Genomic DNA, 14,791 nt, shown 5'->3' on the forward strand with positions numbered 1-14,791 from the left:
GATTTTATGATCCCTCTGATTTACACTCCTGATGTCTTCCTCATGAACGCTGTGTGATGTGTGAGATGAACCAATGTGCCCACTGCACAAAACTGTCTGGGCTTAGGGAGCAAGAAGGGTTCAGCCCATGTCCTGAACCCTAAGTCAAATGCAGAGGGATTGTGACTGTTCAAGGACAGGCATCTTTTCCTAATTTGCAAATATAAGTTAGCAGCAGCCTTGGTGTCACTCCACAATGGCTCCCACACAAAATTTTGGGCTCACTGTTCCCCTGAAGCTAATGGTTTTATGATTAGTTTTAGTTTCTGTTTTAGTCTATTTTTACAAGGTTCAGAAATATCATTGGCCTAAAATATAATCTCAAGCTATTGCAGTTCAGTTTGGTTTAGTTTTGTTCATCAGAATTTTGCATGGAATATTGCAATAATGATTGCTCTTTTCAGAACATGAGTGAGGATGTCCGCGCCTTTGTGTTACATTCACTTGTTCAAACATGTCAGACCACATCTTCTTTTTCACTGCATCTTTCATTCTCTTTTTCTTCACAGGTCTCAAGCCACTCGTTTCCGTTGGCATCAACCAGCTCCTTTCGACAAGCAGCAGACATGGGCAATAGATAACGTCTATATCGGGGATGGCTGCATTGACATGTGCAGCGGCCATGGCAGGTGCATCCAAGGAAACTGTGTGTAAGTAGATTCGCTTTCTTCCTTTTGTAAGTTCTCGACTCAAATTCCAGCAAGGAGATTTTTCTGAAACTGATTTTTGAAGCACTCCCAAGCTACCTTAGTTTATACCTTTTTCCTGAAATCTGATACTAACTGTGGAGTTTATGGCTATTGAATCATCATTCTTGCTGAGACATTAGGAACTGAATAATAGCTATGTTGTCAAGAGAAGGCAGAATTATAATTGACTGTGTTTTATTTCCTTCTGTGTTTCCATGGTACACCAGAGCCTTTAAAAAGACATTTGAAAAGGTTCAGGAGTTCAGTACATTCTGACAAAAAATAACACATCATAAGTTTTTCTCTCACTTAGATCTGAATATGTGTAATGATATGTGTTACTGTGGTTTAATTGGTATTCTCATGTTGTTTGTACAAGAAAGTATATAAATGTCTGATCAATTTACCAGATATATTTGTAGGAGGGGCCTAGTATTTCACTCTTAAGAGAACTTTGGAAGGATCTAAATAAGGTGTGTACGAATGTGTGTGTGCTGTGTACTACAGGCTGCTCAATGAGGTAGTATGAATGAAGATGCTGATAGAGAAGTCGTAGTCCCTTCTCCACTAATCTCCATACACCTGAGAAGCCTTTCCTTTGATTACTAATTTTAACCCACATCTAAAATGACCTCTGAGACTCCTGAACCTCCCAGTCCTATATTCATATTTCCTCCCACATTGAACAGGGAGGTCAGTCCTCTAGTCAGAGATGGCAGATACTATCCAAAGCCCCTTCTGCTGTTTGGAACATGGCCTATTGGATTCTCAATTGGTCCAACGCCTCTATTAAAAAGACCAATTTCAGGAAAAAAAAAAAAAAAAGACCAATTTCGTAAATATTAGGGCCTACCAGTTTAGTTTAGCAGCTGCAGTTGTTCATCAGCTATCCAGAGCTGTGTCATGTAGAGACAGGGCTTTAGTAAATTTTTTGAAGTTGCTTCTTTCTCTCCATCTATAAGTCCACATCACTGCTTTAGGAAAGCCTAGAGGTAGTTAATTCATTGCTTATTTCTAACCTAAAGCACTGTTAAGGAGAGCAGGTGAATCCCAGCAAGCTCTGTGAAGATAAGTAACCTTTCATCATCATGGACTAGGAAGAAGAGTTGGCTTCACTAATTTGAAAACACATTTGTGGGGGCTTTATTTGATGTTGACTTTTCCTTTCTCTTTCTTCACACCCAGCTGTGATGAGCAGTGGGGTGCCCTGTACTGTGATGAGCCTGAGACCTCCCTTCCGACTCAACTCAAAGACAACTTCAATCGCGCTCCATCTAACCAGAACTGGCTGACTGTGAACGGAGGGAAACTAAGTACCGTGTGTGGAGCTGTGGCTTCTGGAATGGCTCTCCATTTCAGTGGGGTGAGTGTTTGGCTGCTGGCTATTCATGTCTGCATCCTCTGAGTTCCCCCCAAATAGTTGAATCTCTTTTGAAGTTTAATTGGCAGATCAAGATGCAGAGTTAGACATTCTAAATGCACAACCCTGATGTGAACTTGCAACTTTATACATACCAGAAAATACTAATTATTTCCAGCATTTTCCTATCACAAATCACAATCTAATTATGCAGGGTAGTGTCAGCACAAGGCATATTTAAGTGCACATTTAAAAAGGACAAATGGATTTACATCCTGGGAGAGAGAGCTTGCACAGTGTGTAAGGGTCTTCCATCTGGATGATGCTCTAATTGAAAACTCTTGAGCTTGCAACAAATTTTGGATTTAAGGAGCCAAAACTCTGGAAAATGAGCTTCAGTGTTTATTAATAACAATTAATCCTTTATACAAATTATCCAAGAAAGAATAATTGTCAGTAATTACCAAACATTGTATTTATAGCAGATTATTTTGTGAATGACAGCAGAAAATTTCTTTCAGACATTTTATAATCATTCTACATTGCTGCCAAAAATGACTAGTTTAAAAATAGAATTTCTTCAATACCGTAATTAAATACCCTTTGTAGGCAATTTAATTTTTTAAAATTACAAATTTACTATAAGTTCTTTTTACCATACTCTACCTTAGAGTTTGCATTTGTGCTAATGAAGTATATTATTTGTATTCAGTGTTTTAGGCCCAAGAATAACAAGAAGACATACAGCATATAGGATTTTCGTAATCATAAACCTGACTAGGAATGCAATGTTTGTCTACAATATCCTTCCTTGCTTAGGCAGAACTCCAAGGGGCTTAGTTTTCCCCATATGTTCAAATAAGAAATATCTACTACCTACATTAATGAGTTAATATGGGTGACATTAAAATCAGCTGTAAAAGTTTTTAAAAAGCATTACAACTATCATCTCTAATTATAATTAAAGTATACGAAATTCTTAGACATTCATTTTTTAATTTAACATGCTATTTTATTAATGGCTGATGCCTTTTTAAAAATCTAATAAATGCCTATGAATAACTGAAAATAGTTTAATAAAAACATTGGATAGTTTTTATTTTAATTCCAGCTCTCATCATGCTTGTAAGAAAATAGAAGAGATCTTCCTAGATACATTTCCCTTTGTAAGTAAGTTCTAATACTGAAATTTCAAAGTTTGGCAAATATTTGTTACGTACCTACTGTGTGCTAGAGGCCATTCTAGAAGCTAGTATAACAGGAGAGATGATAAAATCAGTATTACGATAGCATATGACTTGTATTACAAAAGAAAAATAAAAAGAATGAAAGCCGGAGCAAACCTATAACCTGTGATCACAGTTCCTTATCACTGTTCTGTTGCATTCTGCTTCTTTTCCTTAGGGTTGCAGTCGACTGTTAGTCACTGTGGATCTAAACCTCACTAATGCTGAGTTTATCCAATTTTACTTCATGTACGGATGCCTGATTACACCAAACAACCGTAACCAAGGTGTTCTCTTGGAATATTCTGTCAATGGAGGCATTACCTGGAATCTGCTCATGGAAATTTTCTATGACCAGTACAGTAAACCTGGGTTTGTATTTCTTTTATCTCTAATAACTAGTATGATTAGCAAAGATGCTTGGTAAGGCCTACCAGTAATCAATCACAGGAACCAAAGGGAACCTCAGTCTTACTCATCATGATGCATAGGGTGCCTGAGAGTGACATGAAAATAAGGTTTTTGAGATGGATAAACAGCTAGTTTGAATTTTTATTTTAAGACCAAATAGTTTTTAAATCCTAGAAGAAGATAAAATATGCTATCACAATGCCAGTTCAAAAACCCATATAAATTCATGAGTATGTGATGATTAAGTTCAACAACGTTTTAAGAAAATAGAAACATAAATTATTTATATCTTTGTTTGTTTATTTGTTTATTCAGTGTTCACTTCATTTTAGATGATTAGAGGCTAGAAAATAAACACAATAAAATGTAAGCCTTGAATCCAGTTTTAAATTTCTTATTAAAAAACTCTGAATAAACATAGCGTGGGGGTCATTTAAAATATATATATTCTTAAAGGGAAAAAAGCAATGAATGTGACAGAGAAAAGCCAAAAAGGTTGTTAAAGAGGAAGAGAACATTTATTGAAGCAGGAAGAGAAGAATAAGGAAGAGGTGGGTAAGACAAGAGAGAAAAAGAGTTTAGAGGCGAGCAGAGCAGAAGAGAAGGAAAAGGAGAGTAGGGGAAGAATGAATACAGCCCGATCAAGAATAAGTACAAGGACCAAAAAGAGACAAGAAATATAGATAATCCCTCAGCTCATGGCAAACCAGTTTAGGTAAAATAAAAACAAAGAATCTTGTAAATGATCATTTAAATTTAATGTATCAGTTAAAAATAAATTCATCTATGAATGACAGAACACCAAAAATAACTTAAAAGGTTTTTTCCTCTTATGTAAATTAGATCTAGAAGAAAATAGCCCAGGGCTGCTACAGTGGTTCTACAAGCACCAGGTTTCCTCTCCTTGACCTTCTGCCACACTCAACACATAAACTCCATCTCATGGTCCAAAAGGGCGATTCTCGCTCCTCCACATTCCAGCCAGCAGGAAGGAGGAGGGGCAAGAAGGGTGTGCTGTCTCTCTTTAAGGACACTTCTTAACAGATGCCCATAGTTCTGTTCACATTCTGGTAGCCAGGACTTAGTCACAGAGACATACCCAGATGAAAGGGAGTCTGGGCACATCATCTGTATTCTGGGCGACTATTCACCTCATTAAAAATATGGGCTCCAGTTATAAAGGAAGAAGGGGGAAATGGCAGTTGAAGAAATGCCAGCAATCTCTATCATAAGCAGAACTTTTAAATCCCGAACTTGCATTAAAGTTGGACATCAATAAAGGATTCCAATAGAATCTAAGTTGTACACAGTATAATAATGCAAAAAAAATGTGCTTATCTATCAGTAGCAGATAATAGACAGGCAAAGTAAACCATTTTCTTGGTCCTTATGGAGGAAGTGATAAAGACTCTCAAGTGTGAGTTCCTGAACACTTAAAAAGCATAATATACAGAGAGAAGGAAGTTATCTTTCTGAAGGATAAAAGCATAACTGTTTAATCTACTTTAGTTTTCTGAAAGAGAAACAAATTGACCAAGATAGGAACAGTGATCATAATTTATTCAAACTTTTAGCGGCCTTTGATAAATTTCTACTCCAGAGATTTTTAAAATGTTGTCAAGGATTTATCAGAGAAAGGAAACTAATTTAGAAAGAAAAGTAAAAATCATTGCTCTGGGTAAAAATAAAAATCATTGCCCTGGAGGGGACATGGTAGGGGGAAGTGAGAGAAGAGGCACAAAAGTACACGTGTTGGAGGAACAAGAAATTATTTCGGTTTAACAACAAACTTAATGAGCACAGATGAATGAAATCTTGCCTCCAGGAACAAATAGATTTCTGACATAATTTAATACATTTAAAAATGTTAATTAAACATGTCACAGCAATGGAGATAAAATATAGAAAGGTCTTACAAGATGAGCATACAAAGGGAGGGTAGGGAGAGGTACAGGTGATCTTCAAAATTGAGATGTATGTGGAAACAAACTTTGGAAAAGATTATTTGCCTAAAGACTGATTGTCTCTAAACAGCCAGGAACTACACAGGTAAGGATCTAGAGTCACGATCTACACTTTCCTTCCCTGAAACCAAGATCCATTAAGCTGTCATGGCCCAAAAGGCTGCACAAAATAATGGACATAATCGTAAAAAGTATTTAAAATCCAGGTACTAGAAATCCAACTAAAAGCATCCTAGCTTTGAATGGATCTTGATTGATCCCCAATTGGAATCCTGCCTACTAATCTGGTCACTATACCTCAAGAAAGACAAGGAGGAGGAAGGGGGAGGAGGAGAGCAGAAGAAGAAGAGAAAATAAAACCAACAAAGAGATACGGTATAAACAAAACTAAAATAACAAAAACTCTTGCATGTGAAAGACGGAAACTAAAGGGGCGTTATCGAAGCCCTCAGCTTAAGGGTTCTTCACAGGACAGACTTGGGCCTGTTGGGCCTGTCCTGGAGTGCTAATACTAAGAGGTAACCTTTGAAAGTAATGGAGGTAAATTAGCATGGATAAAAAGATGAGACTTTATGCAGAGGAGAGTAAACCTCAGGAAATTATTTTTCGCAACAGACTTTGAGTTTTGAATATAAGATTGAAAGAGTTTGGTATATTCCTGGGGTTTAAATGCATAATTGTGATTAAGGGGTATTTTAGACCTTATTTCTAGCTTGTTAAGGTTCATGTTGGAGCATAGAGCCATGTTTTCCCATGCCTGTCCTTGGTGACTGAGTCAGGGTTGACATGCTGGGCTTTTTAGTCCACAGTTCTCACTCAGCATCTCTTAGTATAATGTTTTCAGTAAAACATAAAGTCAGTGTCAAACCACAGGCAACCAATAAAGTAATTACATACAGCCTAGTATGCTCAAGCTGAGAGCCCAAACATTCTGCCACAATCTAGTGTCCATATTCCAAGCAAATTGCTGGTAGTTATTGGAATAGAATGAAATCAAGGAGGCAGGAGAAGGAAACAGATGAAATTAACTCCTGGGTCACAGGAAAAAAGTCCATTTTGCATGTACTTTAGGCCTACAGATCCAGACAGACCCCAGGCCAGCAGATGGAGTTGCTCCAGGGACTGCCCAAGGACAGTTAGAGTAAGTCAGTAGTTCCAGGATGCTTGAATTTGTTCACATTCTGTTTCCCCAGTTTAGTGACTTGAGAGACTATAAAATCAATTCAGCTCATCATGGTTTTTAAAGATTATTTTAGCCAATGGCCTCTCTTCACCCACCACGTAATATGGTTATAAGTCTTTCACTAACATGAGACATCTGAGAAGACTTTTTCCCACCCCCATATTATTTTCTTACAGATTTGTGAATATCCTTCTGCCTCCTGATGCTAAAGAGATCGCTACTCGCTTCCGCTGGTGGCAGCCAAGACACGACGGCCTGGATCAGAACGACTGGGCCATCGACAATGTCCTTATCTCAGGCTCTGCTGACCAAAGGACAGTCATGCTGGACACCTTCAGCAGTGCCCCAGTGCCCCAGCACGAGCGGTCCCCTGCAGACGCTGGCCCTGTCGGGAGAATTGCTTTTGACATATTTATGGAGGACAAAACTGAAGGTAAATTTTTCACTAATGCTAAGTAAAATCCAGTGAAAATGTAGTTTGGATTTGAGTCTTTTCAAAAGAATGGAATGCGAAACCTTTTACAGATTCTCAAATGCTACAGGAACAGTGAAAGGGATGCCACCTTTTTGTTTCTCTAGACCTTCCTGCTTTACATTATAACTAATTTTTTTCTTACATTCAAGTGTGTTTTAATAAATAACATTTTATAATTTTGTTAGCAGGATAATTGTTTTTAGAAAATTTTCATTTCTGTTTTCTGTTTTCTACTTTGGGTAGAAAGCCAGCATTTGCTGGTCGCGTATTTTAATATCCAAAGACGAGTGTTTTGTTTTCCTACATATCAGATGCATCTGTGATGACATTTAATGTTTCAGAGAGGGTCCAAGGTCTTGCTTGTTACTCTGCATTCTCAATAGGAGTAGCTCAGTGATCCTGGTGAACTAGCAAGGATCTCTCCCTATTATTCTTATTTTCTTATTTTTTTTTTAAATAATTTAATTTTTCAATTACAGTTGACATACAATATTATATTTGTTTCAGGTGTACGACATAGTGATTAGACATTTATATAACTGACGAAGTGATCACCCAATAAATCTAGTACCCATCTGACACCATACATAGTTATTACAATATTATTGACTATATTCCTTATGTTATACTTTATCTTCCCATGACTTTTTCTAACTACCAATTTGTAATTCTTAATTTCTTCTTTTTCAGCCCCCACAACTCCATCCCATCTGGCAACCATCAATATGTTCTCTGTATTTGGGTTTATATCTGTTTTGTTTGTTTGTTTGTTTGTTTGTTTGTTTTGTTTTTGGACTCCACATATAAGTGAAACCATATGGTATTTGTTCTTCTCTGTCTGACTTACTCTACTCAGCACAATACCCTTTAGGTCCATCTATATTGTTGTAGATGACAAGATTCCACTTTTTTGTGGCTGAGTCATATTCCATCATATGTATGTACACATCTTCTTTATCTATTCATCTATTGATGGACACCCAGGTTGACTCCATATCTTGGCTATTTGTAAATAATGTTTTAATGAATATATGGATGCACATGTCCCTTCAAAGTAGTGTTTTTACTTCCTTTGAATTAATATCCAAAAGTGGGGTTACTGGGTCTTTCTTTGTCTCTTGTGTTAAAATCTATTTTGTCTGGCATAAGTATTGCTACCCCAGATTATTTTGTTTGTAAGTTTCTATTTTCATGAGCTATCTTTTTCTATCCCTTTACTTTCAGTCTGTCTGTGTCTTTTGATCTGAAGTGAGTCTCTTTTAGGCAGCAAATTAAGTCTGAACAAAGAAACAGTGGCTTTTGCCAGCACTTCTGTCTGGGAGAAAGCTATCCCTCTAGCTCTCTGTCTGGGAGAAAGCTATCCCTCTCGCTCTCTCCCTGAAGCTGGATAGTTCAGTTCCTCCCTGTATGTCCCCAGTGTCTTTCAAGCTGCTGGCTCAGCTCTGGAGCTCAGAATGAGTGAGTCCATCAGCAAGTAAGTCCATGTACTGGCCCTTTAAGAGAATTGCCTAGGACTCCAAGCAGCCCTTCATCTCACTCAGCCACAATCTCCACTGGTTTTCACAGCCAGAAGTTGTGGAGACTTCTTTTCTCCCACTAAAACTCTGGGCTGGGGAGCCTGGTATGGGGCTGGGACCCCTCGCTTGTCAAGAGGACATCCGCAGCCAAGATATCCCTCCCGATTCTCAGCTGCCACACATGGATGTAGGATCAGCCTGTTCCACATCTTGGCCCACCTTCCAGTCTCGAGGTAGCTTCTTCTATAAAGTCCCCAGTTGTAGGACTTCTGTTCAGCTAGACTTCAGGTAGTTCTCAATGATGGTTGTTCTATAGTTTAGTTGTAATTTTTACGTAGTCACGAGAGGAGGTAAGCATAGCCTTTACCTACTCCATCTTGACCAGAAATCCATGCTATTCTTATTTTCAGTGCCTTGTTTCCTTTTCATTTCATGACACTCTTTTGTTACCTTATTTTTAAGTTGTGCTTTATATTAGGTTTGTAGCTTTGTTATGCTACATCTGTGCTTATTTACATAAAACATGGTATCTTCCAATCAAGTAGTGACATTTAATTATATGTCTCACCAACACTGTAAGTGTTATCGGAACAGTGAAAATAGATATAATATACGACCATAGATTTATCAGATTTTGGGACTATGTCACAGACAAATTGGCCCCAGAATCTTGTATAGAAAGACAGATATATTTTGCAATAACAAGACTGATAAAAACCTTCAAGAAGAATTAAACGTATGCTGAAAATTGAAATTTGAGGCATTTTAATAATTTTAAATACTTAATTATTAATGTAGTATTATAAAATAATACATGTTTAAAGTGTGAAATCGAGAAAATATAGAAAATCATGAAGATAAAAGTAAAAATCACCCAGAGAATAACCATTATCAATATTTTGGTATTTTTCATAGTCTTTTTTTCTATGTCTTTATATAAACATTTTTAACATATTTAAATCCTAGATTATACATATATTGTAGCCTGAAAATTTATAATTAAATCCTGATCACTTCCCCATGTCCTTAAGTATCTTTGAAAATATCATTTTAATAGCTATATAATATTTCATTTTAGCATTTTTTTACCGTTTGACATTGTTGAATATTTAGATTAATTATTCTCATTCATACATTTATTACTATATCACATGGTACAGTGGTACAAGTACAAATATTTAATAAAAATTATCTTTTTAAATAGGAAAAACTTAAAATGTTCTTCACCACTACCAAGTATTATTCTCTTAACAAGGTTATTAAGAAGGTTTACATACGTAGATCTGGTTCAGAAGTTAGCTAAATTATTCATTTTTTTTCCTGTGTAATGTTTTACATAATGAGCTTATAATCAGAAAAATTAAAATACTGCTTCTGTATGAATAAAAGCAAATACAGATTATTTTTTCAAGTACCTAAAATATTGATTTTTACTTTAGGCTTAATTGGTAATGTACAATTGAAGGAACAAATTTTCTACCTTCTTCTAGTCTTACCAAAATGGTATTCTTATAAACTAATACCTACTTACAGAAATAGTTTGTGATATTGCAGAAGAGATTGATGAGTTAGTTGATCAGGATTGCAGAGTTCTAGCATAAAATAACATATGTAGCCCAGAATAAACTGACTCAGGGTATTCTTGTTGGAATCAAATTTCTTGAGTCCTATATCTGTAATGTAGGATTAAATGTAGGTCCAAATCCTATGGAATGAAAACTAACAGATAATGGCATTGGAGTAGTCATTCGAGTCCCAGAAATAGACTGCTTGTTCTTCAGGTATATGTCATGCTCAAACAAAATCAAAAGGACAGAACACAGATGAAGGCCGAATTCTAATTAAATTGTTAGGTCTCTTCTCCAAATCCTCTAAGGACATTCACAGTGGCCTCAGGTTGCACCCATTTGTTCATCTCCATTGCAAATACTGGAGATAACCAGGAAATTTTCAGAGAAAAATTGAACCTATAAAATTAATGTATAACATGAATTAGATGCAACTTATGGATATGTTTAATTTTTAACCTTTCTAAGATAAAGTCATGATGTTAAAAACACTACTTCCAGAAGAGAAAAGGAATTTTGTGTGTGTGTGTGTGTGTGTGTGTGTGAGAAGAGAAAAGGAATTTTGTGTGTGTGTGTATGACAGAGAAAATAGGATTTACTTCGCACTAATCAAGTTATAATTTTGCTGCTTAATTGTCCTTAGACTCTTACAAGCTTTTTTTATATCACTTTTTTGAGGTATAATTGACATACAAAAATCTATAGGTATTTAATGCATACAACTTGATGAGTTTGCAGGCAAGTATACACCCATGAAAAACCGTCACTACAATCAAGGCCATAAATTTATCAATCACCTCCAAAAGTTTTCTTCCGTACCCTTTACCTCTATTAATATTGATTTTTGTGTTATCATAAGAGCACTTAATATAAGATCTACTCTCTTAGCAAATTTTTAAGGATATAATACATATTATTAACTAAAGGCCCTATGTTGTACAGTAGATCTCCAGAGCTTATTTGTCTTGCAATACTGATACTTTATACCCTTTGACTGCCACTTCTCCATTTCTGCCTCCCAGCAGCCCCTGGTAACCACTATTCTACTCTCTGGTTCTATGAATTTGACTATTAAAAGTTTTTTAATTATCCAGATAGCACTATCAGAATTTGAGTAGAAGTAGCTAACTCACTTTCTTATCATATTACTAAAATTTTTTCTCCTTCTTTAAATCCTGCCTAAAAGTTAAATATCAGTTAGAAAAAAAATTATATATTTCCCTTTGATTTTCATATACAACATATACCATACACACTTTTTTCCCAAATATAGACTTCCTAATATCAGATAGTAGATATATCTCAACCTCCCAGTGTCCATGTTCCTAAAATGATGTGCTTATATTAGTGTTTTCTCTGTGGATTGTATGTAAGAGAGATTTCTACTTAATTCTAGATTTTGCTTAAAGTGAAAAATTTGCTTCAAGTGTTTTTTTGTCATAAAATTTTTGTCTTTTAATTTTTTAAGTGAATGAGCATTGGCTATTCCATGATGATTGTACAGTAGAAAGGTTCTGTGACTCCCCCGATGGTGTCATGATTTGTGGCAGTCATGATGGAAGAGAAGTGTATGCAGTGACCCACGACTTGACTCCCACTGAAAGCTGGATCATGCAATTCAAGGTGAAAATGTTATGGTCTTAATTACATAAATAGCCATATACTAATAATATAAAAATGAAAAAAATCATAGAGGTAAAGATCATCTAATGTGTTACTGACTTATTGTATACTTTGAAAAATGAAGTTTAATATTAAGGTAATATACAATTCAACTATATGTAACTTAATGATTTAAAGTATTTTATTCCTGAACTATTTCAAGGTAAACATTTCATAAGAGTAAGGTTGTTTCTGCTCAGAGTTAAATACCAATAGAGCAGATATTGATAAAAATGTAAACTACTAAGTCCAGTTCTCTGAGTTAAATCATTATGTGGCTTAGGCAGGTTTTTTTTCCTTTAAGAGAAGATTAAAGCTATTATTGTTATATCTACCTTTTTACAAGAGCATTTTGATGTTTCCGAAGGAAGAAAATTATGGACTACAAAGGCATGATTAGCATTAATGCCAACATTAATATTGGCCAAGATTTTGGCCAAGATCTTATGTCAACTAATTTATTTGTCTACCTCAGTTCCACTGTATTAGCAACAAACATCGAATTATGGCTGTCTCTATCAAGAAAAGGTGTTGTGCCTTATTAAAAGTACCTTCTGTTATCACTTCATTGCATCCTACTTGGAACTGAAAGTGATTTATTGAGAATCATAAATTGTAGGACAAAATAGTAAACTTCGTAAAGCTGTTAGTCATCCTTCTTGGTCAAGCATTCTGCCAAACAGAAGTGCCAGACCATTAGCATAACAAACAACAATTTGTAAGAGAGGGCCCAGGCCTTCCAAGGCAATCAGCCAGCCATGGCAGAAGCATAGGTTTCAGCTTCTCTCCAAACTTCTTGCACAATATATTTGTCACTTTCCATAATTTGTCACCTTGGGCAACCATATCGAGTTCCCCACCCATCAGCAGAGCAAATAATAAACTTGAAAATATGAGATGGATGTGGTATAGTGTTCATATGATGAGCAGCTTTCTTGCTGCCAAGTTTTTAGAGCAAAAATATATAATATGGGTTTAATATCTTAACAGTCTTGCATCTCTCTTTATTAGATCTCTGTTGGTTGTAAAGTATCTGAAAAAGTTGCCCAGCATCAAATTCATGTACAATATTCTACTGATTTTGGTGTAAGCTGGAATTATCTGGTCCCTCAGTGCTTACCTGCGGACCCAAAATGCTCTGGAAGTGTTTCTCAGCCATCTGTATTCTTTCCAACTAGAGGATGGAAAAGAATCTCCTACCCACTCCCTGAAGGCTTAGTGGGCAAGTAAGTAAAGCCTGGTTCCAAGCATACGGAATTAGATTAGGGACACTGTTGTTGAGCCTGAAATTCTGTGTAATTGTGGGTAAAATGTTCTCTTCCTCCCTAACTCTAAGGTTCTCTAATCGGTGACCTCCATGATGAGCTAACTCAAGGAGACTTCAAGTTGTAATTCTCAGACTTGTCAAGATGGGCCTTAGCAGGCCCATTTATATTTCACACCTCAGGATCAGCAAATGGGGACAGAGTGATAGTGATGGCCTCCGAACCAAATGAAAAGGTGTATGTTACCTTATAGATCTTGTAGACTGTGGTCCACCATGCATCCTATGCTTTCCACATTACTGCCTTGTCAATGCATGATAGATGGAGCCAGAAGCAAATCCTAACTCATCATGCTGTTTGTACAAATCCTAAATCGTCGTGCTATTTGTACAGGTGCAATTTGTAGGTTTCATTTTTCTCTTATCAAAGCATTATGTTCTGCACCTGCAGTGAAAAGTAATTAGCCTGGAGGAGTGGTGATCCAAACGATTAAATTGTTCTCTAAAAAGTCTGTGGATAAGTTAATTTAAGGCAATTAGAAAAGATTTCTCTTCGCCTATAAAATTGGAGAAAAAGATACATTAAAGAAAATGAGAGGTGAACCTCCAATATATGAATCATAGAGTGTAGCTAAATGAAAAACTTTCCTGTAAAACAGAATTATGATATATAATAGAACATATAGAACCTGTGAATTAGGCACTTACACACAGCTACTCCAATGTCCCATAGATACCATTTACTACATGACCACTCACAGTTCTCTAGAACAAATGTAAAGGGCTTAGTCAATTAACGTGCTAGGAAGCTAAATTAGAATGCTTTCAGCTGCAGGTAACAGAAAACCCAATTAGCTCAATTAAAATCCAAACTGGGTTCATTTAAAATAAAATGTATTAAATCTATAATGGAAAAAAATGCAAGTTAAGTGGACTCTAGGGCTGGTTGATTCAGAAACTCAACAGTGTCTTCAAGGAAATTGATATTTGTTATGCTCATTCTTACACTTTGTTCCACTGTCCACACATTGGCCACTCTCAGCCTTCGGGCTGGTTCCCCTCATGAACAAATATGACTTTCAGAAAACTAGAGCAGAATGCATCCTTACCTACATCTAATGAGAGAGAAAGAGAGTTGCTTTTCTTCATACAGAGCCAGAGCAAGCACCTCTTTGCATCCCATTGGTACAAATTAGCTCTAGAATGCCCATTCCTTAGTCAATAGTTTAAGGGAATTATATTACGATAATTATCTCATTTGACTCATCTGGGATAAAATGCATGCTGGGACCCACCGCAATGTCCTTGCCTTGTCTTACCCTTCCTTTTCTCTCCTTTTTTATAAGGAGGTATAATTTACATTCAGTAAAATGCGCACGTCTTAATTGTTGAGTGCAATGAGCTCTTACCATTGTGTAACCCGTGTAACCATC

General features: G+C 36.2%; 1 protein-coding gene across 2 annotated transcripts in view; it reads left to right on the forward strand.

The window, feature by feature from the left end:
• RELN (reelin) overlaps positions 1-14,791 on the forward strand; it is a 457,821-nt gene that overhangs the window by 417,489 nt on the left and 25,541 nt on the right. For both annotated transcript variants that reach the window (XM_006925407.2, XM_025041934.1), the window contains exons 47-52: positions 549-689; positions 1,914-2,091; positions 3,493-3,686; positions 7,049-7,305; positions 11,901-12,055; positions 13,106-13,320. In XM_006925407.2, the coding sequence (XP_006925469.1) occupies positions 549-689; positions 1,914-2,091; positions 3,493-3,686; positions 7,049-7,305; positions 11,901-12,055; positions 13,106-13,320 (1,140 nt within the window). The remainder of the gene's footprint in view (positions 1-548; positions 690-1,913; positions 2,092-3,492; positions 3,687-7,048; positions 7,306-11,900; positions 12,056-13,105; positions 13,321-14,791) is intronic.

The sequence above is a fragment of the Pteropus alecto genome, unplaced genomic scaffold, assembly GCF_000325575.1.
Source record: "Pteropus alecto unplaced genomic scaffold, ASM32557v1 scaffold109, whole genome shotgun sequence".
NCBI lineage: Eukaryota > Metazoa > Chordata > Mammalia > Chiroptera > Pteropodidae > Pteropus > Pteropus alecto.